This window comes from Lepidochelys olivacea (genome assembly GCF_965140295.1).
Source record: "Lepidochelys olivacea isolate rLepOli2 genome assembly, chromosome: 6".
Taxonomy (NCBI): domain Eukaryota; kingdom Metazoa; phylum Chordata; order Testudines; family Cheloniidae; genus Lepidochelys; species Lepidochelys olivacea.
The window spans coordinates 108,400,591-108,425,410 of NC_140416.1; the positions used below are offsets into that span (position 1 = coordinate 108,400,591).

The 24,820-nt window shown below is 44.6% G+C and overlaps 1 protein-coding gene across 4 annotated transcripts in view; it reads right to left on the bottom strand.

The window, feature by feature from the left end:
• The window catches only part of CDC42BPB (CDC42 binding protein kinase beta), a 138,842-nt gene that overhangs the window by 83,361 nt on the left and 30,661 nt on the right, over positions 1 to 24,820 (bottom strand). For all 4 annotated transcript variants that reach the window (XM_084630317.1, XM_084630316.1, XM_084630315.1 and 1 more), the window contains exon 2: positions 19,218 to 19,309. In XM_084630317.1, the coding sequence (XP_084486443.1) occupies positions 19,218 to 19,309 (92 nt within the window). The remainder of the gene's footprint in view (positions 1 to 19,217; positions 19,310 to 24,820) is intronic.

Consider the following 24,820-nt stretch of genomic DNA (forward strand, 5'->3'; position numbering starts at 1 on the left):
AAGAACAAGATAAATCTATACAGCTGAGAGAATGTTTTCAGACTTCAGTAAGAGCAGACACTTTGCTTCCAAAATCCTAGCTAAAAAAACCTCATCTTAGGACTCCATCTTCAAGAAGCAATTTGAGCTTTGAGGATTTCAGGTCTTAAATGAAAATAAGGTAGACTATTAAGCCAAGTTCCACGCTGACTTCCACACTGTTTCATCCCATTTAATTAAATGGGTTGTAAATCAAAGCAAAATTTGGCTCTAAGCACATTGCAGAACCCTCCCCATTAGTGAACTCTATAAATTACTGTCTAAGGTTGAGCATGTGTCGTCGTAGCCGTGTTGGTCTCAGGATATTGAAGAGGTAAAGTAATATCTTTTACTGGACCAACTTCTGCTGGTGAAAGAGAAGCTTTCGAGCTATAGAGAGCTATTCTTCAGATAAAAAAAGATTAGCTCTTTCACCAACAGAAGTTGTTCCGACAAAAGATATTACCTTACCCATCTTGTCTCTCTAAGGTTGAGCATATCAAAACAAGGTATGGATTTGCAAGTAATCCTCTTGTAAACTGTTTTAATGTCATTTTTACAGTCTAGATAAAAGTGTAAGAAATGAGCAGTGACTTCATTGAAAGAAGTAAAGGGTTACAAATTCGATTTACTGGGCTTCCAGAGAATCTAGAGATAGATGATAAAGACACTCTGCTGGATAGCTTATGGGTCTTTGGATGTTCAACTTTTTGTAAAGCATGCTGGCATTATGTCAATGCAAAGGCAAAAGACAATTTGCTACACAATCTACAGTACTTACTGTATATCAAACCTTCAGAAAAAAATGTAAGCAACCACAGTTTTAGGAAACCAGAGTTCTAAGGGACAAAAACTGTAATTTACTCAGATATCACTTCCCTGATGTTAAGGAGAAGACTGTAAAATTATCGAGAAGGCCTTGGTATGTAACACCAAAACTGGTGATTTTTATATCAAGCACAGCTATTGGTAATTGTGTTAGTTAAAAGTTCATCTTCAGGTTTCAAATAGAAACTTTTTTTTATTTGAGTAAAATCGAGGGACACTTGGGTGTAACTGAAGTTTGTTAGAGAAGGAAGGTGCAAGAGAGTCCATATGTCATGCAGTGCGTGTGTGCTACATATTTTCCTTTTAAAAGTGTACAAGTTATACACCACTTTTACCTATCAGAACCAAACATGAGATATTATAAACATGCTGTTAGAGTCTTAATTTATTCAGTTATGAATTTGATAACTCTTATTGTTCTAGTTACAGCTGCTGTAAGTAAGGTAAACTTGATAGTAGTTTGTGTGCTTCATCATGTTGGTAGGGCTATCCTAGGTAGTGATTACTGAAACAAACTTGCATTATGAACTAGAACTGCCCTAGTACTCTCAGAAGTGGCGTTTCTGTGAGTTAATGCTAAACTGAGTGCCAGTGCTCCACCTGGACAAAAGTCTGTCTACTTAGACCAGCTTTTACCTATTCATATAAGTTGTTAATTAGGTATATTTTAAAATTAAAGTAGAGTTACTAAAAATGGCTTTGTTGGGGTTCATTTTTATTGTCTCAGTTTACATAGCAAAAATTAAAAGTTAGATTTTTTTTTTTAAACTATCCACCCTTTACATTTCCTTGGGATCTGAAGCTCACAGTAAGTTCTTTTCATTTTGCACGTCACTACCAGCAATAAAGTTTGTTCGGCCCTCAACAATACCTAAGTTATCCAATAAACCAGTTCGGCCCTCAACAATACCTAAGTTATCCAGTTGCCTTCAGTGGGGTTGCCCATAAACAGATGACTAAGTGGAACTACAAAGAATTGTCTATTTAAGCTCTTATAACATGCCTATCACCATTGTAACTTCACACTTAGATCCAACAGTAAGAGGCACTGCAGAAAACCCTAAAACAGTATTAAGTTCCTTAGAAATATTTTCAAACTGAAACATTGTCTCCGTTCCCATGTAAGAGTAAACTGCTTGTTTTGATATTTTTGTGATGAACTTATTGTGGGCAAGCAAAGTCAATTAAATGTTTTGCATTATATTCTCAATTCAGTGAAGTTAATGACCATTCATAGCTCTTATGGTACTCAGCTCCACAGTCTTGACCCAGCCCCTGAAGAAGTTCAGTCTCTCGTGCTAATGATTTTTCTCCCTATTGCTCTATAGTTCAAGGAGGGAAGGTAGCTCCTGCAGGTAGCGAGGGCCAATCCCATGGAAAGTTCTGAACAGACCTTTAATAGAATCCTGTACCTTTTTTCAGGATGTATGACTTTATTTTTAGATACGATACACAAAGAAACAGAATCTAGCTCACTCTTTCCTGATTGTGTTGACAATGCACTACCAACAGGCACAAGAAGTGTTAGCTCTTATTTGTCCTTGAAGTGGCCAGACATGATTGAATACTCACAAGAAACAAAATGTGTTCACATACTATGCACTTTTTAGAGTATAACTTCCCGCTTAGTCAACATATCCCTGACTCTGAATCACGTTAGTGCCTGGAACTCTATGTTTAATCATAAAGTGGACACAATGGACTCCTTTTGTTTTCTCTCTCCTTATAGCTTGGTAGTAATTCACAAATATGTTCCATTCTGAGGACAATAACAGTGTATGTTGGGAGTGAGAGGTTAAATGTATTGATTAGATTGATTGCCAGAGCATAATAAGCAGAGGGATAGGTCTTACTATAAATTACTAATAAAATTCTGTGTTGTAATAGTATTGCTATGAAAAGGTGTTTCTAAAGCATCTATCATAATATCTAGACAGGGCACATGATTAAGGATTTTAGCTATTCTTATGCAAAGCAGGCCCAAACTGTTCCACCCTTCCGTTCTATCCACAGTTACTATTTCCCAGAAAACTAGAGCATTGCGTTTGCATGCAAAAATCCTTACTAATGAACAAGGGAAGGAAAATAATTGTTTCTAACCTGTATTTGCAAGCTTTCCATGAGATGTCAACTGCCAAACATCCTCTCCTCTTGAGAGAGTTACCCAACACCCATATTTAAAGAGTTATTCTTTAAAAATAATTGTTTATACTGTTAATTGAGTATATATTTTTGCACACTGAAACATACAAATTCAATGTAATTTGCTCTTTATAGCAAATAAGAAACTCACTAAGGGATTCTTGGGCAAAAAACATAAGAAAATTACATAGTTGTGTAAGCAAGTTCAGAATGCTGAAGAGTTCACATTTTTAGTCACCTAACAGGAATCTGTAAAACTCATGTTTGTTCAGTTCTATGAAGAAAAAATTCCAAATGTACAAATTCACAACTGAATTGAAAAAGCTATTCTGGGTAAAATTTTAAAAAATGCTTAAGTCCCACTGACTTTCAATGAGGCTTACATTTCTAAGTATTTAGGTTACTTCCAATAATGGGACTTGGTGTCAGCAGAACACCTGGCTCCAGGCCTGGTCGCTAGGCAACCCAACAAGTTCAGCTGGTCCCAATGAGCCTTCTCCAAATGACCATGCTTCCTAATTGGGCAGGAGATAAAACAGTTACTCACTTTCTCGTAACTGTTGTTCTTTGAGATGTGTTGTTCATGTCCATTCCAAGCAGGTGTGTGCGCGCCATGTGCAAGCCAGTCGGAAGATTTTTCCCCTAGCAGCGTCCGTAGGGTCAGCCTGGGAGCCCCCTGGTGTGGCGCCTTCACGGCGCCCAATATAGGGCCCCGCCAACCCCCCCACCGCCTCAGTTCCTTCTTGCCGACTATTCCAACAGAGGGGTAGGAAGGTGGGTATTGGAATGGACATGAACAACACATCTCGAAGAACAACAGTTACGAGAAAGTGAGTAACCATTTTTTCTTCTTCGAGTGATTGTTCATGTCCATTCCAAGCAGGTAATTCACAAGTTACAGCTCAGGAGGTGGAGTCAGAGTTATCCACAGAAAAGAGCACGGCTCGTCCAAAAGCCGCATCATCCCTGGACTGTTGTGTAATTGCATAGTGCGACGTAAATGTATTCATAGAGGACCACATGGCTGCCCTGCAAATTTCCTGAATAGGGACTTGTGCCAGGAATGCCGCAGAGGAGGCCTGGGCCCTGGTAGAGTGAGCGGTTATCTGCGGAGCGAGCTCCTTTGCCAGGGTACAGCACTCCCTAATGCAGGACGTTACCCATGATGATACGCGTTGAGAGGATACCGGGAGGCCCTTCATTCTGTCCACCATGGCTACAAAGACTTGGACGGATTTCCGGAAAGACTTAGTTCTCTCTATATAGAAGGTTAAGGCCCTACGCATGTCCAGTGAGTGCAGCCTGCACTCCCTATTGGAGGAGGAGCATGGCTTGAGATAAAACACTGGGAGGAAGATGTCCTGGGTCATGTGAAAATGGGAGACTGCCTTCGGGAGAAAAGCCAGATGAGGCCTGAGCTGGACCTTATCCTTATGAAAAACTGTGTAAGGGGGCTCAGACGTGAGGGCCCTGAGCTCTGAAACCCGTTGAGCCGAGGTAATTGCCACGAGGAACGCGACCTTGAATGAGAGATATAACAGGGAGCCGGTGGCCAGAGGTTCAAATGGCGGGCCTGTAAGCCTGGAGACGACTAAATTGAGGTCCCAGGCAAGGACAGGCTGACATGTGTTTGGGAAGAGCCTGTCCAAACCTTTGAGAAAACGACTGATCATAGGGTTTGCAAAGACTGAGAGACCATCTGAGCCCGGATGGGAGACGGAGATAGCAGCCAAGTGGACCCTTATTGATGAGCGGGACAAGTCTTGATGCTTTATAGATTCATAGATATTAAGGTCAGAAAGGACCGTTATGATCATGTAGTCTGACCAAGATCCTTTAGGTGAAGGAGGTAGTCCAGTATAAATGGTATGGAAGTGAGGAGTGGCGACTGACTACGTTGCTCCGCCCAGATGGAAAACCTTTTCCCCTGGCCAGGTAAGTAGCCCTGGTGGAGGGCTTTCTGCTACCGAGGAGGACTTGTCTGACCTGGTCCAAACAAGACAGCTCTGTGGCACTTAGCCATAGAGCATCCAGCGCAACGACTCCAGATTTGGGTGCCGGAGTCGGCCCTGGGCCTGCGTGATCAGGTCGGGGACCAGCGGTAAGGTGAGTGGGGCTGTTATGGACATTTCCAGCAGCGAGGTGAACCAATGCTGACGCGGCCATGCCAGCGCTATTAGTATGACTTGGGCCCGGTCCCTGCGGATCTTGAGGAGCACCCTGTGGACTAGGGGGATGGGTGGGAAAGCATATAGCAGGCAACCCTCCCATGAGAGAAAGAAGGCGTCCCCGATGGATCCCGAGCTGTGGCTCCCAACGGAACAAAATGTCTGACATTTCCTGTTGCCCGGAGAGGTGAACAGGTCTATCTGGGGAAAGCCCCAGAACCGGAAGATTGAGCTCACCACGTCTGGCCGAAGGGACCACTTGTGGCCATTGAAGGTCTGACTGAGGCTGTCCGCCAGCGTGTTTCGCACCCCTGGGAGGTATGAAGCCTGCAGGTGGATCGAGTGCTCTATGCAGAAGTCCCACAGCACAAGGGCTTCTCGGCACAGGGGAGAGGAGAGCACACCCCTGTTTGTTGATATAAAACATTGCCGAGGTGTTGTCCGTGAGGATTGAAACACATCTGCCCATTATGTGTATTTTGAAAGCATAGCATGCCAGACGCACTGCCTTCAGCTCTGACACTGATGTGAAGAACGAGGTCCACCGGAGACCAGAGGCCTTGGGTCTTGAGGTCCCCTAGGTGAGCCCCCCAACCCAGATCCGAGGCATCTGACACCAAGGTGAGCGAGGGCTAAGGGCTGGCAAAAGGCACCCCTATGCAAACCATTTGAGGGTCTAGCCACCACAGGAGGGAATCCAGTACCAGGCGAGGCAGGGTTATAACTCTGTCCAACGTATCTCTGGCTGGTCGGTACACTGATACCAGCCAAGACTGGAGTGTGCGCTGCCTGAGCCTGGCATGCTGCACCACGTATGTGCAGGAGGCCATGTGTCCCAGCAGCTTTAGACAGTTTCTTGCAGACATCGTGGAGAACTGTCTGAGGCTCTGTATGATGTCCTGAAGTAAGTGAAACCTGGCCTCTGGGAAGTACGCCCTGGCTTGGGTAGAGTCCAGGACCGCGCCTATTAACTCTATCCTCTGCACCGGGGACAGAGTAGATTTCTCCTCATTCAGGAGAAGACCTAAAGTCGAGGAAGGTCCTCCTTATATAAACTCGACCTGAGCCTCCACCTGGGCTCTTGAGCGACCTTTGATCAGCCAGTCATTGAGGTATGGAAAAACCTGTATCTGGCGCTTGCACAGGAATGCTGCGACGACTGCCATGCATTTTGTGAATACTGGTGGGGCAGTCGACATCCGAACAGGAGGACGGCAAACTGGTAGTGGCTTCTGTTCACCATGAACCTGAGATAGCGCCTGTGATGTGGACTACTGCGATATGAAAATACGCATCCTTCAAGTCAAAGGTGGTGTACCAGTCTCCTGGATCCAGTGAGCGGATAATGGAGGTTAGTGAGACCATGCAAAACTTGAGTTTCTTTATGTATTTGTTGAGCTGTCGCAGGTCCAGTATGGGTCTGAGGCCCCCCTTGGCCTTCGGCATGAGGAAATACTGGGAGTAGACATCCTTGCCCCTTAGCTCCTGAGGAACTACAACGGGTCCTACTGAAAGGTGAACTGTCAAGTTGGAGGGAGGTTACCAGTGGAGTTCCTCAAGGATCAGTTTTGGGACCAATCTTATTTAATCTTTTTATTACTGACCTGGGCACAAAAAGTGGGAGTGTGCTAATAAAGTTTGCAGATGATACAAAGCTGGGAGGTATTGCTAATTTAGAGAAGGACAGGGATACCCTACAGGAGGATCTGGATGACCTTGTAAACTGGAGTAATAGGAATAGGATGAAATTTAATAGTGAGAAGTGTAAGGTCATGCATTTAGGGATTAATAACAAGAATTTTAGTTATAAGCTAGGGACGCATCAACTAGAAGTAACGGAGGAGGAAAAGGACCTTGGAGTATTGGTTGATCATAGGATGACTATGAGCTGCCAATGTGATATGTCTGTGAAAAAAGCTAATGTCGTCTTGGGATGCATCAGGAGAGGTATTTCCAGTAGGGATAAGGAGGTTTTAGTACCGTTATATAAGGCACTGGTGAGACCTCACCTGGAATACTGTGTGCAGTTCTGGTCTCCCATGTTTAAGAAGGATGAATTCAAACTGGAACAGGTACAGAGAAGGGCTACTAGGATGATCCGAGGAATGGAAAACTTGTCTTATGAAAGGAGACTCAGGGAGCTTGGCTTGTTTAGCCTAACTAAAAGAAGGTTGAGGGGAGATATGATTGCTCTCTATAAATATATCAGAGGGATAAATACCAGAGAGGGAGAGGAATTATTTAAACTCAGTACCAATGTGGACACAAGAACAAATGGATATAAACTGGCCACTAGGAAATTTAGATTAGAAATTAGACGAAGGTTTCTAACCATCAGAGGAGTGAAGTTTTGGAATAGCCTTCCGAGGGAAGTAGTGGGGGCAAAAGATCTATCTTGCTTTAAGATTAAACTCGATAAGTTTATGGAGGAGATGGTATGATGGGATAACATGGTTTTGGTAATTAAATATTCATGGTAAATAGGCCCAATGGTCTGTGATGGGTTTTTAGATGGGGTAAGATCCAAGTTACCCGGGAAAGAATTTTCTGTAGTATCTGGCTGATGAATCTTGCCCATATGCTCAGGGTTTAGCTGATCGCCATATTTGGGGTCGGGAAGGAATTTTCCTCCAGGGCAGATTGGAAGGCCCTGGAGGTTTTTCACCTTCCTCTGTAGCATGGGGCACGGGTCACTTGCTGGAGGATTCTCTGCTCCTTGAGGTCTTCAAACTACAATTTGAGGACTTCAATAGCATAGATATAGGTGTGAGGTCTTTTTTAGGAGTGGTGGGTGAAATTCTGTGGCCTGCATTGTGCAGGAGGTCAGACTAGATGATCATAATGGTCCCTTCTGGCCTAAATATCTATGAATCTATGAACCTCCTCCACTGCCCCTACCAAAAGGAGGGACTGCACCTCTTGAATTAGAAGTTGCTCGTGAGAGAGGTCCCTGAAGAGGGACAGGAAAGGGAGTTGGGCGGGGGGGGGGGGGTGGGAGGGTACAGAATTGGATGGAATATCCCCTCTCTACCGTGCAGAGCATCCATCGGTCTGAAGTAATTCGAGACCAGGCACAGCAGAAAGGGGATAGACAGGACGAGAAAGTAAGATGGGAAGGATCCAACGGTCATACTGGCAAGCCATCCTCAACCGTACCCTCAAAAGAGTGGTCTAGAGCCCGGTGGGGCCCTGGGCTGGCCCGAGCTTTGTCCAGAGGGAGGGCGTTTCCTCCTCCAGGTGCTCCTGTTCCGCCTAAGCGGAGCGTCCTGGCGGTTTGGGGGCTGGTAAGGACGAGGGGCAGGTTGAGGCCTAAAATGTCTGCGCTGGGTAGCAGGCGTGTGAAGCCCCAGCGAATGAAGGGTAGCCCTCGAGTCCTTCAAGCTGTGAAGTCTCTTATCCGTCTTCTCGGAGAAGAGAGCTACACCCTCAAAGGGAAGGTCTTGAATGGTCTGCTGGACCTCGTGGGGAAGACCAGAGACCTGTAGCCAGGAGTCTCTCCTCATAACTACCCCTGTGACTGAAGTGCGGGAGGCCGCATCCACCACTTCCAAGTTTCCCCTCCTCCACGAGCACAGAGAAAACCCCCCAAGCTTCCTGGGGCAGAAGTTCTGTAAACTTAGCCATAGACGAGCAGGTGTTATGCCCACAGCGGCTTAGTATGGCCAGCTGGTTGGCTATACGAAGTTGCAGGCCTCCTGTCAAGTAGGCCTTCCAGCCAAACAGGTCCAGTTTCTTGGCATCCCTGTTTTTAGGGGTGGATCCTTGAAACCCTTGTTGTTCTCTCTGATTGGCCACGTTGACCACCAAAGAGTCCAGAGGAGGGTGGGTGTAAAGATGTTCATACCCTCTAGAGGGAACAAAATAGCTGCACTCGGATTTCTTGGCCATAGGTGCCAGAGAAGCAGGAGTTTGCCACAAGTTCTTAGATGTTTCGGTTATTGACTTGATAAATGACAATGCAACCCTGGATGGGCCGGAGGGAGCCAGGATGTGTATGACAGGGTCTAAATCCTCTTCCACTTCCTCTGCCTGAATCCCCAGGCTTTGGGCGGCCCGCCTCAAAAGAGAAGAGCCCGGCTGTCCTCCAAAGCTGGGGCTGTCGAAGTCCCCGCGACCGGATAAGGACGAGGAGGACAGAACAGGAGGTGGGCCCAGTTCACTGCCTTCGGCCCCCCTGGGGTCCCTCGGCACGCAGTACTTGGGCTGTGGAGCCAGTACCAATGAAGAACTCTGCACCACAGCTGGTGCCGGGGCAGATAAAACCGCTGGGACCGAGACAGTCGGGGTCGGTAGGGACGGAGCTAAGGCTTCTACCAGTGCCGTCACCTGGAGAGCCGGTGCCAGAGCTGGCTGAGGTATTGGTGCCAAAACCATGTGAGTCGGCAGGGCACTCCGCCTGAGGGCGCCGCCATCATAGGCGGTGCCGGTGCTGACTGTGGCACGAACGACGCAGAGGACACCGACACCGTTCTGGAGCATGGACCATGGACTTTACCCTGGCTCTGATGGTACGCCCCGGGTGTCCAGAAGGGCCATTGGGCAGGTGGTTGCCACTGTTGCTGCCATGGTGCCGGGTATGGTTGGTGACTGCACCGGGACCTGGACCTTCTGCTCCTCGATCTGCTAGATTGAGCTGAGTCCACCTCCGACTCATAGGTCTCCGAATAAGACTACCACAGAGGAGCAGTCCCCTGGGTCGCCAACAAACGACGACTCGAATCCAGGGAGCAGTGCGCTTCCTGCGTCTGTCCAGGCGGTGCCGGAGATGGAGACTGACGGGCCATCATGGCTGGCTTACCCCTGGAGTGGAACAGGGGGTGTGCAGTCGCCAGAGATTTATCTCTCTTTTGGGGGGAGGACAGCACCTGGAGGTGCATCAGGTCTGTTGCCGCCTCAAACACCTCCAGTGTCGATGGTGGTTGTATGTCCACCAGATGGTCCGGGGACCGAGGAGGCTTCGGACTCTACTGGACCCCAGCCGGGGCAGGAGTTGACAAAACCCTGGGTGGAAATGAGGCGGAGGCAGTCTGTCCCGAGCCACTCGCGGACGGCGCCAGACCCTTAGGTTTCAAGGGGCGGGTGATCGGTCCCTCACCAGCCTCCTCTTCTTTACCGGCACTGGAGATGGAGAATGGTGCCGAACTGAGGCCGATGCCCTTGGCTCAAGTAGCGGCAGTACCGGTGGGCTTTAGAGTCCTTAGCCGGGCCCGTTTCGCATGCCGTTGGCACCAAAGCGCTGCGCACTGACGAGGATGTGCTCAGTGCCGGGTCGTTGGGTCGGATTGCAGTCTCAGAGCCACCTCCATGAGCAGGAGTTTTAGTCTCTGCTCTCTGTCCTTAAGGGTTCTTGGGCAGAAACCCTTGCAAATGCGGCACTTGTCCTTTTGGTGAGTCTCACCATGGCACTGCAGGCAAGACGAATAAGGATCACTCTTGGGCATAAACTTTCCACAGGACTCACAGAGTTTAAACCCCGGAGACCAGGGCATACCCCCGAAGGGAAAATGAACTATCTAACAAACCACTACTAACTATACGAAAAAGTATAACTCTAGAGAATAACTACTGAACTATGTACAGTAAGAAGAAAGACACTGCTAAGGCGCTTGCTGTAAGAGCGAGCAAAGTTCCAGCTAGCCGTCACGGGCGGTAAGAGGGAACTGAGGGGTGGGGGGTCGGTGGGGCCCGATATCTGGCGTTGTGAAGGCACCACTCCAGGGGGCGCCCAGGCTGACCCTACGGACGCTGCTAGGGGAAAAATCTTCCAGCTGGCATGCACACGGCGCGCACACACCTGCTTGGAATGGACATGAACAATCACTCGAAGAATCTACAGCTGCTACGTGAGCCTTCCACACATACCCTGTCCCTGCTTCCAACCCTTGTTTCAGCCCCACTCTGGCCTGCCTCCAGCCCTTGCTCCAGCCTTGCCTCCTCTCCACTCCAATCTAGTCTTTGTCATCCCCTTAACATTCTTCCTCAATAAGGGAGCCAGATTCGCCTAGTCAGCCAATGTGCAGACTGCGTTTTATCACCTGAAAGGAGTCTTTACATCCACTCCTATCCTAAACCACCCAGACCCCACTTGGGCCTTCATCACTGAAACGGATGCCTCACACTTTGCAACGGGTGCAGTCTTTTCTCGATTCACAGGTCCCCACCAGCTACTTCACCTCTGTGCCCTTTTCTCCCAGAAACTGATGCCCACAGAGAAAAAATGACACTAGAACAAGAACTCCTGACTATAAGGGCTGCCTTTGAAGAGTTGCACACCTCTTTGAAGCGGCCCATGCACCCACGCAGACCAATCAAAAAACCTAGAGCACCTACAGACAGCTTAACGGTTAAGCAAATGCCAGATCCATTGGGTGCCTTTTCTATCCAGATTCAATTTTACAATCCCGTACCACTCGTGGACTAAGAATGGGAAAGCAGACCTGTCCCACAAGGGTGAGCACCACAAAGTAGAGGAAGAAGCTCTTTCAACTGTTATCAAACCCCCGCAGTTTAATCAGAGGAACAGGCGAGGGCCATCTGATGATCACTATCTGCTCTCTGCTCCCCAGCAACCCATTGGCAGCGCCAATCTGCCAGTCCCTGGAAAACTCGGGCACCTCCCTTGAGTCAAGCTTCCTTCTACAGCAAGACCTTCTCTACCATGGGGATAGCCTTTACATTCCTGAAGGAAAGCCCCAACTCCAAGTATTGAGGTTATGCCACACCTCCCCCATGAAAGGACATTTTTGGGCAGTTTAAGACTGGAAACCTGATTTCCAGGTATTTCTCGTGGCCAACCTTATGGAAAGACATCAAGGACTACATTAGGATGTGTGATCTCTGTGCCCACACTAAAAGACCACACAAGACCAGTGGGCTTTCTCCATTCTCTTCCCACACCTACATGTCCATAGTCCATCCTCTCAATTGACTTCATTGTGGAGCTGCCCCACTCCCAAGGGCACTCGATATTCCCGACAGTTGTGGAATTCCTGACAAAAACGGCCCATTTGAACCCTGCTGTATGCTTCCATCAGCCTGTGAAACAGCACAGCAATTCTTGGAACATGCCCGCATACCTAAACACATCATTTCTGATCAGGGTGCCCAATTTGTTTCTTGGTTCTGACAGGACTTCCTCCACCTTCCTGGCATCAAGACCCTCATTTCAACTGCTTATCACCCTCAGACTTACTCTGAACAGAAATGTCAACCAGACACTGAAACAGTCTCTCTCATGTTTTTTGAATTTCCACCAACATGACTGGGTTCTCCTATTGCCAGGCCGAATTCACTTACAATATTGCATCCCACGTCTCCACCCGGCAAAGCCCATTCTCCGTGAACTCTGATTTTCAACCTTGGTTTCACCCTGAACTATGAGAAGGCTCCCCTGTTCCAGCAGCCACACACTGGGTCTTCCCTCTCCAACAAATTCATCAGGAGCTCATGGAGTATTTGGTGGCTGCCAACGAGTCTCATAACAGCTATGCTGATAGACATCAGCAAGTAACCCCAGACTTAAACATAGCGTACACGATGGGGCTTCCCGCCCAGAACTTGGTCAACCCATCCCTCTGCCCACCTTGACCATAAGTGCTTCAACCCCTTTCAGATGACCCAGAAAATAAATCCAGTGAGTTCAAACTCCAGCTCCCAAAGTCCGTCAAGAGCTACCCAGTCTTTCATGTCGTCTTTCCCAAACCATTCCTTAACAACCCCTTCCTCAGACAGATGGATCCACTGCCATCACCAATAATGGCCAGGGGGGAGGAAGAATGTGAGGTCCATCAAATTCTTGATTCCCGACAGGTCAGAGGTAAGATCCAGTACTTAGTTGACTGCAAGGAATACAGGCCAGAGGAGCAATCCTGGGAGACCACAGAAAACATCCATGCCCACATCCTGTTACAGGAATTTCACCAACAGTACCGTGACAAACCAGGGCCAAGGGCCCCTAGAAGTAGCCCTAGGGGAGAGGGTACTATCAGGAGAACAGCTAGTTCCCAGCATGGTTGCTAGGCAACCCAGCAAGCTCTGTTTGGCCCAGTGAGCCTGCTCCAAAGAGTCAAGCTTCCTGACTGGGCAGGAGAGCCTGCGGCCTGCTACTTGAGCTTGCAGGGGCAGCTGCACAGCTGCTGCTCCATGTGTACCACACCCACAGCTGTGCTTGCCCTGCTCCTGCTTCCAGCCCTAGCTCCGGTCCCGTTCCAGCCATGCCTCCTGTCTGCTCCAGTCCAGTCTTTGCCTCCCAGTTCTGCCCCAGTCCTGAATCCAGTTTAAACCTTTAGCGTGGCTTCTCAACCCCGACTTCAGCTTCAACCTCAGCCTGGTACCTAACTCCTGGATATACACTTGCCACTTCTCTGAACTGCCACTGCAACAACCATAGAAGGTCCAGCTGCACCTATTGAGTAGGCTGCCCACACTCTGGTAGCTTACACTTGGGTTCCTAAATTGGGCACTTTTGAAACTTTTACCCTCTGTTATTAGGACAGTGATTCTTTTTCCTTTAAAGTCAATAGCAAAATTCCTATTGGCTGCAGTGGTGCAGGATCAGACTATTTCTTCATTGCTAAAAATATCACAAAACAAAGTTTAGTTGTACATCCGCCTCAGTACTAATATGTGACCTGCATTAACTTTAAGGAGAGTCACAAGTACAGCCAGAGAAGAAAAGTTCCTAAAGAGATACACAAACACACTACTGAAAAGAAAGTCAGATACGAAGCATGCACAGGACTGGTTTAAGGCTATTTGGAGCCATAGACACACCCATCACAGGGCTGCCACATATGCCATCTAAGGGGTGAGTGTCAGGCCCTTCATGCAGGCTGGGACCACACTCCTCTCTAGAGCACTGCTTCCTGTTTCAAGTGGTCTGAGGTCTGTCCCACAGAAGCCTCAGCCCCATGCATCCCTCTGTGCAGGGTTGTCTGCCTACACCACCCCAGCAAAGCCAGAATAATAACAGTGATAGTGGCAGGCCTCCCATTAACCCATACACACTCCTCTGTTGGGTGGTCTTGGCAGCTCCCCCCCCCCCCCCCCCCCCGAGAACAGAAGGTAGGAATGGGGCAGTTAGAAACTCTTACAATTACTGTTTCAGACTAAGTGCAAACTCAGGAAGTCATCATTACTGCATCAATTACACATTTTAAAGGTTTTCTTCACAACAAGCGCAAGAAACATTTTTTAAATGAAATCACAGGATTTAAGAACCCAGGGACCTAAACTTGTACCTATAGTGCATGTATGCATTCAATTTAGCCCTGAATGGACAGTAACTGATTGTTTAGCTTATACAGAAAGGAGAATAGATGGCCAGTGGGAATTACTGAAAGCTTGTTTCTTATTTCTAAAAATTTTCAACTTTCTATTAGCTTTAACCATCCTCTCACTTTCCCATTTCTCATTCATTACATGAATTTTCAACCGGGGTCCCGTGAACAGGTGTCAGTAGATGGCAACCACCCTGGGCCTTTCTATATTGTTAGAAAGATCTTTCTAAATTGACAGGAAGATCTTGGTTACATGGGAAGAAGAGGAGGGAAAAGGGATGTCAATATGGTACAAGTTGAGAAGCACTGATTTATTACATCAGCTTGTTGCATCATGTCTTAAATTAGCCACCAATTCTGTATCTGTGCAGGCAAACCCATGTGGAGTCTCATTTAGCCTGAATATACTCTGAAGCAGGGGCCATGGCTTCCTTTCTTTGCATAATGTCTAGCAAACTGCCTGACTGGGACCTCCAGGCATTATCGTAATAGAAATAATATTAAGACAAACAGTATAAAATCAGCAGCTTTGAAGCAAATACAAACGTTCCTGTGTAAAACTATAGCAACTGATGGTTTTCAGAAGTGTTCTGAAAAATTTTAAAAGTGGATATATCCATATTTTATATTCAACCGCGGAATTCAATTTTCAGCCAGTTTTTTAATTTTAAGTCCAGTCTGTTTAGCTATTCAGCTTTTTTAATGTAAACATCTTTTCCTTCCTGATTAGTGTCATGTCCAGTAACTGCTGACAAAAATATAGATCAGAGCATGGTTTTAATTTGATACTGTGGAATGATATAGATTCTTCTTACACATATATATAAAGGCATGTAAGAGTATAAGAAGAATCTATATCATTCTACAGTATCGATGTAGGATTTTCTTATTTTAACACTAACTAGTTATTTATACTGATGTCAGAGGAATTAACTCTGTGTATTCCCTAGATTCCAATCATAGAATCATAGAATATCAGGGTTGGAAGGGACCTCAGGAGGTCATCTAGTCCAACCCCCTGCTCAAAGCAGGACCAATCCCCAATTAAATCATCCCAGCCAGGGCTTTGTCAAGCCTGACCTTAAAAACTTCTAAGGAAGGAGATTCTACCACCTCCCTAGGTAATGCATTCCAGTGTTTCACCACCCTCCTAGTGAAGAAGTTTTTCCTAATATCCAACCTAAACCTCCCCCACTGCAACTTGAGACCATTACTCCTTGTCCTGTCCTCTTCTACCACTGAGAATAGTCTAGAACCATCCTCTCTGGAACCACCTCTCAGGTGGCTGAAAGCAGCTATCAAATCCCCTCTCATTCTTCTCTTCTGCAGACTAAACAATCCCAGTTCCCTCAGCCTCTCCTCATAACTCATGTGTTCCAGACCCCTAATCATTTTTGTTGCTCTTCGCTGGACTCTCTCCAATTTATGCACATCCTTCTTGTAGTGCGGTGCCCAAAACTGGACACAGTACTCCAGATGAGGCCTCATCAATGTCGAATAGAGGGGAACGATCACGTCCCTTGATCTGCTCGCTATGCCCCTACTTATACATCCCAAAATGCCATTGGCCTTCTTGGCAACAAGGGCACACTGCTGACTCATATCCAGCTTCTCGTCCACTGTCACCGCTAGGTCCTTTTCCGCAGAACTGCTGCCTAGCCATTCGGTCCCTAGTCTGTAGCTGTGCATTGGGTTCTTCCGTCCTAAGTGCAGGACCCTGCACTTATCCTTATTGAACCTCATCAGATTTCTTTTGGCCCAATCCTCCAATTTGTCTAGGTCCCTCTGTATCCTATTCCTGCCCTCCAGTGTATCAACTACTCCTCCCAGTTTAGTATTATCTGCAAATTTGCTGAGAGTGCAATCCACACCATCCTCCAGATCATTTATGAAGATACTGAGCAAAACCGGCCCCAGGACCGACCCCTGGGGCACTCCACTTGACACCGGCTGCCAACTAGACATGGAGCCATTGATCACTACCTGTTGAGCCCAACAATCTAGCCAACTTTCTACCCACCTTATAGTGCATTCATCCAGCCCGTACTTCTTTAACTTGATGACAAGAATACTGTGGGAGACCGTGTCAAAAGCTTTGCTAAAGTCAAGAAACAATACATCCACTGCTTTCCCTTCATCCACAGAACCAGTAATCTCATCATAGAAGGCAATTAGATTAGTCAGGCATGACCTTCCCTTGGTGAATCCACTCGTTTCTAATAAAGTTCCTACAGTATGTATGTAGTTTATAAGAGCAATAATATTAATGTGCAGTAATTCAGTTAAATTAAGATTTCCAGTACGTTGCTTTACACAGGACTTGGGTACTGTGGCATCTGAGCTATCTTAGCAAACAAGAGAGTCTATTTACGCTTGCATGGAGCTCCAACTTCTGTCTTTGACTACATTCCTGTTTTATGATGGCCATCATAATACCTCACACTTACTTAATAGTACACAGGGCTGAAGGATCCTTTCACCAGTGACAAGAATGAAGTATTCCATAGCAACTGGGGGGAGCTTAAGCCTTCAATTCTGCACACAAAAAAATCCACTTTTCATTTGAAAAAGTTTCTGTGACTGAAGGCAACCTTCCAAATACAAGAATATAAACCCACTGCAGTATTGTCTTCCTGAGTTTGTAGACCGATACCTAACTCCACTGCCTCTGTGGTTCTCATAGCTCTGACAAGCAGCTAAATGAAATTAAGATTGTCACTGCTGCTACCCAGGAACTTGTGGGCAGTAGCATGAAAAACTATACAGATGCATACAGATGCACAGTTTCACATTCTTATTGTTTAGGAAAGCTCTAAGTGACAGCATAGGCAGATATTGTAGACTACATTAATGGAGACTAAAAACCCAAAATATGAGGCTGGAAAAACAACAGAGTAGCAAAAAAGCTCTGTCCTATCCTTTCTCACAGGAGACTTTAGAGAGGGAAAAGAAAGCTCCTTTGCCCCTACCTGAGCTATATGGGGATAGAGATTCACAGGTATCTGACACCTACTAGCCAGGAGCTGATGGAACCCCCAACCAGAAATTTGAAACAATCCTTTGGCAGGACTGGTAGCACCCTTCCTAGCAGCTGGGGAGAATGGACAACTTATGATGACAAATGGCTGCTCCCAACAAGAGTCTTTAGAGTTAAGAAAGCTACCCATAATGGGCTTCAGTAGACCTATAATCTATTTCTTCTCTCGTGGCCATGATCTACCCAGGATTAAATGAGCACTCCATACAGTCATATTTGCTTATGTTGTGACCATTACACAACTGATTGAGGTACTCAAGACATTGTAGGTGAAAATCTCCTCCAGAATTTGTCTTTTTTGATACTTGTTTAAGACTTGGGACTCAGAACTAAACAATTTCAACCAATTTTTCTGAGCATATACGTGCGTGTGCACACACTCACACACAAAACTCAAGATGAGTAATCTTCCTCACACTTGATATATTTTATCAGCTACTACAGTAAAAGACTACCACTGAAATAATTCTTTTTTCTACAACCAAGTCAAGAGAGGTTACAAGATTCTTTTTTAACAAATACACTGGAAAACATTTTTGATCTATTTGTACTCATGACACAGCCTAAGACTTTTAGATCATATCAAATATCATTACAGTCATAGCCCTTTAAACTTGAACTGAAAAGTTCCTCATCTAATGCAGAACAAGAATCTGATCGATAGACTTATCCCACTTCCAACGCCCTTCTTTTTGAAAGCATCAGAAGAGCCGGCAACCAATTTATCAGATTAATCTGGTATATGTTTTCAAAGTTTCTTTATTGATTAATGCACTTGCTCTCTCTCTATCCATTTCCCTAAGGCAGACTTCTTGTTGCAATGCCTGTTTAGCCTGTAATAAATAAGAATGATTGAGGAGAAAAACTAGGTGGACCTTCTAGAATTGTCAGAGGGAAGCACACTGGTTTCCCTTCCTAATGTGAAAAGCAGCCAATTAGTCAACTATAGTACAGCCATCACATATGAAACATTAGAAGTGTTTTTGTAAGCATTTCCAGGAAACAGATGATTTACTAATGCATTCTCTTTCACAAAAGTATTGTCTCATTCCCAACAGTGTTCTACTCGAGCAGTGGATTCTGTCTGAGCTGTGTTGTCTGACCCCATAAATATACTGGAGGACACAGTCTTTCCCCAAGGCTTACCTTCTGAAACAGATTTTTTTTAATTCTCCATGATTGAGAGATGCTAAAAGGCATACGTTCAATATATAGCTGAAGGAGCTGTAGTTTGTTTCAAAATAGAATTAGCAAGGTATTTCTTCTCTCCACTATAGAGAAAATCCACCAAACATTATGGTGAATTTGTCAACCAGCAGGTACTGTTCCCTGATGGATAGAATTGGTTGTACCTCTAGTCTCTTCAGACTGACATAATTCTGGAGCAAAAACTGATTTAGCTTTTAATTGACATCAGTTTAATAAAATAGGAAAACATATCCCTGGGCAGCTTCTTCCATAGTTTAAGTAATCCAATATTGTTAGAAAGTAAGTTGTCTAAAAAACCGAAGTATTATTAGCTGGTATGTCTTGGTTCCCAAGATCCCTATCACTACTGCATAGCTAATATTCCTCCATTAGAATTTTTTTGTAAATCATACCTTTCTACATTAACCCTTTTTCCTTATTATGACAGATACAGACCAGTTGCAGAAAAACAAATCCAACACATGCATATTATACAATATATTTTACCAATAACTAACATTGTTCAGAGTATCTAACGATGAATTGCAGACATCTTACCTCGCCAAATGCACCTCTTCCAATTACTTTTATAATTTCAAAGTCATCTCGATGAAGTTGCATTTCCTTCACCAATTGTGTAAATGGTTTTGCTGTTAAAAAAGTAAAAATTAAAATTATAACACATGGAAGTATAACAAATTAAAAATGAAATATCTACAGTTCTATGTCAAAGTTACTTTTAGAACTTTGGCTTTTCATCAAGAACATATGTTTAAAATATAAATATAAGCAACCCAAGAAAGATCTAGAAAATTAAGATGTAAAATACTGATTACACAGTGTACATCTACAGAATAATTTCAAACCTTTTTTAATAGAGATTATTTTTGCATTCCCCCTCTATCAACCATACACATACAAGGACATTTATTTAGTTCTCTAAAAATTATATGAAAATGTTGTCGGAATTAGTCGGGCATTAAATATTATCATAAAGCAGTCTATTGCCCTGTTGATAAAGAGCAGCCAGCACAAACACCCAAAAGTGCTCTGTAGGTTACTGTTTAAGTACTGACATAGAATACACATGCATACGAGGTTAGTTCACTGAAGATTTTATAATTTGATTCATCAACTAAGGATAAGCAAGTATATACAGGGCATGAGTTTTCTTAAATATTTCAGGAATTACGTATTGTTTCAGTGGGGAAGGTTAACGTTAAAGTTAAGTCAACTCTACTGGTAAACCAAGAAGAAAATTCAGTACACTATTTAGTCATCACACAGAAAGGAACCTTATTCAAAATGGTCTAACTTCATTTGCAATGATCAACTCAACCTCCACAAGCTAAATTTTTATAACCCACTTTCAGAGGACAGGTGCATACCGCACTCAAGAACAATAAAGTAATCTTCTCCCAGAATGCATGTGTCTGCTTTAGAACTTAGGCTTTTTTTGAGCTTTTGGCTCTTTTCTTCTATCAACAGTTACGGTGACTTGATTGGGGTCCCTCTTGGGATCTAGCTTTGAAGTCTGTAGCTTAGGAGTTAACCTGTGATCCCTAGACATACTCCCCTTGATTTTTCTTACTTGTCCTCCATAAACACTGAAACATTCAGCTACACCAGGGGTTCAGGACCACACAGGGGGTCCCGAGGTTATTACATGGAGGGGGGTCATGAACTGTCAGCCTCCACCCCAAACCCCACTTTTTAACCAGCATTTATAATGGTGTTAAATATATAAAAAATGTTTTTAATTTATGGGGGGGGCGCGCACTCAGAGGGTTGCTATGTGAAAGGGGTCACCAGTACAAAAGTTTGAGAACTACTGAGCTACACTATATGTAGGAGATTCCCCCCCCACTCCCCCGTAATGTAGAATACCGATATTAAAGGGATTCCTTGCATTGTGCATACATGAGGATCCGAGTTCTAGATAATAGGCTCTGTATTTTCACCATTTAACCTGGTAAGTATTAAGAAAAGAAAGACAAAGAAAGGAGAGAAAAAGTTTAACTTGGTGCTGACTGGACTATGAAAGAACTACTTGAGGTCGTCTAGAGATTTTATTACTGTCTCCGCTTTAATTTGTAAAAGATAAAATTTCCCTTCTTTCCACCACACCATAAAACACACTTTATTGGTAATTATTAGACATAGAAATTTCAACCCCAACAAAACTTATTTTCACCTGTAGCAGGATGAAGCACCACACATCAACTATCACTGGTTTTGACTGAGCCCAGACTCAGATTTAGCTGTAAAAAGCTGACATCACAGCATAAGTAATGAGCTAATAACCCAAATAGAATTCCTTAGAGGAAAAGGTGGCTGCAGTAGATGATAGTTTTGTGTCCAGAATCTGAAATCTGACAAATATGTAGGATGAGCACAGATCTGAAAGTCCCAATTGCAGATTATAGTACTGTAGTTAGGTTTAACCAAGGAAAACCAAATTCTCAAACCAAAAATTGATCTACTGTCTAATAAAATAAGAGAAAATCTCTCTAATGGAGAACTGCTAAATTCCCCTGTTGGTACCTGGGACAACTCTGTGTAGAAAAGTTGGATGTTTTTACCCATAGCCACCACCTCCATTCAGTTTGATGGTACTACCCCTTCTTCCAAAACAAGGAAACTGAGGATCAGAACCCTCAATTCACAGTTCTACTGATATGCACCTCTGCATGAGACAAATATCTAGAACAACACATCCTGATCTCAATTGGGGCTGGTAGACACTACCGTAAACACAGTTCAAGGGGCAATTCCTCAGCAAAACTCCACTGAAGTCAATGGAGCTAAACCAATTCACATCAGCTGAGGATCTGAACCAATAAGTAGTAGTACTGATAATTTTAAAAACTGCAGCAAGCTGGAGATCTAATGCATGAAGGTTCTTCTGCAAGATTCTTCACTGACTATTTGCCTCTCCTGCTGAAAAATGAACCTCCACTTATTTAAATAATACATCCTGGAGCTCTGGTCTAAGGTTATTATTTGGTACCAGCAGAACTCAGATCACTGTGGGAAGACAGTTATATTTTTTACTATGGACACTATTCAGTTTGAGAACATATTACAATGGTTGGTAAAGAATTTGGACAAACATACTCCAGCAGCAGACTAACCAACATAAGAAAAGCTGTCTGTAACATCATTAAGAATTTTCTTGGAAAGTTATTTTATTGCTTTATTTTGGACTAGAACGTTGTTTATATCTGCATGTACCTTTGCTTTTATGTTGGCTTGCACACTAGTTATTTCTTTATGATATTAAATTGAAATATCTTCCAATTTTCTTGTCTTGGTTCTACTTTTACATGTTTTTAGTGCCCCATCCCCCCAGGGATGTGATTTAGTAGCATGCATATGCCTGGTAAGATTAGGAGATGAGTAGGAACTTGCTCTGTAATGTATGGTTAGGTTGCCTCCACTGTACTCATCAGGATGATGCATTGTGACATACCAACCACTGTGCTATTTTTATTATTGAAAAGATCTTTAGGCTTTTTCATTCATAGGCCACAACGCATGTTACAAAGGAAGGCAAGTGTCAATCTCCATTCTATAAATAGGGAAACCGATAAGAGTTCTCTCTATAGATCTGGTATGAGTTAAGTGCACTGTTCTACTTTTTTTATATCTAATTTTGATTACGTAAATTGGAAATGGCTTATGATAAATATTGAAATAAAGGTAATACATTATGAAGTATTTCATATCATTAAATGGTAGCATGAATTATGGTATGGATTACTAACTTTTGTTACTCATATTGCTGTCAGGGTGGCATTATCTGGACTGTTTATGCATGAATGTATTTTTAAGGCTTTGTAAAGGGTGAACAGAACTTGAGATGTGCACTCTATATACTATAAAGTTTGAATAAATATATTTCTTCCCTCCCTCAAACTGTTGCCCAATTATTTTATTTATATAAATAAGAGTGTGTGTGTGTGTGTGTGTGTGTATCACCTAGGAGGCCTAGCTGTGGATCAGGATCCCACTGTGCTAGGTACTGTACAAACACAGAATAAAAAAAAAAGTCCCCATCCCAAGGAGTTCACAATCTAAGAACAGAGACAGATGGATATTTATTCAGAGAGATGGGGGAGCACAAAAGATGTACCTATGTTTCGATATCCAATAAGTAATAGGTGTCTTATGAGGTCTTGTAGGAGAAGGCATTAAATTTCAGAAAATAAGTCATATATGCTTTCAGACCATAACACATACTACATATTTTTATTGATATTGTCATAAATGTATGAGTATGATAATCCTAACATACCCTACTTTCAAGTTAAACAACTTTTCCATCACACATACCATTATCCACTTCCCCGCCACACCAGAGAATTTCAAGGAATTTTCTTTCCTTCCTTCTTAGAATTATAGGAGATTAGGGTTAGAAGAGACCTCAGGAGGTCATCTATTCCAACCCCCTGCTCAAAGCAGGACCAACCCCAGCTAAATCTTCCACACCAGGGCTTTGTCAAGCCGGGCCTTAAAAACCTTCAAGGAAGGAGATTCCACCACCTCCCTAAGTAACTCATTCCAGTGCTTCGCCACCTTCCTAGTGAAATAGTTTTTCCCAATATCCAACCTAGACCTCCCGCACAGCAACTTGAGACCATTGCTCCTTGTTCTGTCATCACTGAGAACAGCCTAACTCCATCCTATTTGGAACCCCCCTTCAGGTAGCTGAAGGCTGTTATCAAATCCTCCCTCACTCTTCTCTTCCGTTAGGGGTTGTCTACACTTACCAGAGATCAATGCATTGCTGGCCGCTTTAGCGGGTCTAGTGAAGACCTGCTAAATCAACCGCAGATCGCTTTCCCATCAACTCCTGTATTCCACGTGAATGAGAAGTGCAAGGGGAGTCGACAGGAGAGCATCTCCCGTTGACATAGCATAGTTTGGACCCCGTGGTAAGTAGATCTAAGAATGTCGACTTCAGCTATGTAGCTGAAATTGCATAACTAGACTGATCTCCACCCGCAGCGTAGACAAGGCCCCAGCCCCCTAATCATTTTCATTGCCCTCCACTGGACTCTCTCCCTTTTTGTCCCCTTCCTTTCTGTATTGGGGAGGGGGCAAAACTGGATGCAGTAGTCTGGATGTGGCATCATCAGTGTTGAATATAGGGGAATAATCATTTCCCTTGATCTGGTGGCAATGCTCCTACTAATGCAGCCCCATATGCCGTTAGCCTTCTGGGCAACAAGGGCACACTGTTGACTCATATCGAGCTTCTCGTCCACCGTAATCCCCAGGTCCTTTTCTGCAGAGCTGCTGCTTAGCCAGTCCATCACCAGCCTGTAGCAGTGCATGGGATTCTTCCATCCTAAGTGCAGGACTCTTGTCCTTGTTGAACCTGATACGATTTCTTTTGGCCCAAACCTCTAATTTGTCTAGGTCACTCTGGACCCTATCGCTCCCCTCCAGTATATCTACCTCTTCCCCAAGCTTAGTGTCGTCTGCAAGCTTGCTGAGGGTGCAATCCATCCCATCATCCAGATCATTAATGAAGACGTTTAACAAAACTGGACCCAGGACTGACCCCTGGGGCACTCCACTTGATACTGGCTGCCAACTAGACATCAAGCCATTGATCACTTCCCATTGAGCTCGACGATCTAGCCAGCTTTCTATCTACCTTATAGTCCATTCATCCAGTCCATACTTCTTTAACTTGCTGGCAAGAATACTATGGGAGACCGCATCAAAAGCTTTGCTAAAGTCAAGGTATATCACGTCCACCACTTTCCCCATACCCACAGAGCCAGTTATCTCATCACAGAAGGCAATCAGGTTGGTCAGGCATGACTTGCCCGTGGTGAATCCATGCTGACTGTTCCTGACCACCTTCCTCTCCTCCAAGTGCTTCAAAATGGATTCCTTGAGGATTTGCTCCATGAATTTTCCAGGGACCAAGGTGGGGCTGACTGGTCTGTAGTTCCCCGGATTCTCCTCCCCCCCCCCTTTTTTTTTTTTAAAAGAAGATGGGCACTGTATTTGCCTTTTTCCAATTGTCCCGGACCTCCCCGACCACCACAAGTTTTCAAAGATAATGGCCAATGGCTCTGCAATCTCAGACAACTCTCTCAGCACCCTTGGATGTATTGCATCTGGCCCCATGGACTTGTGCATGT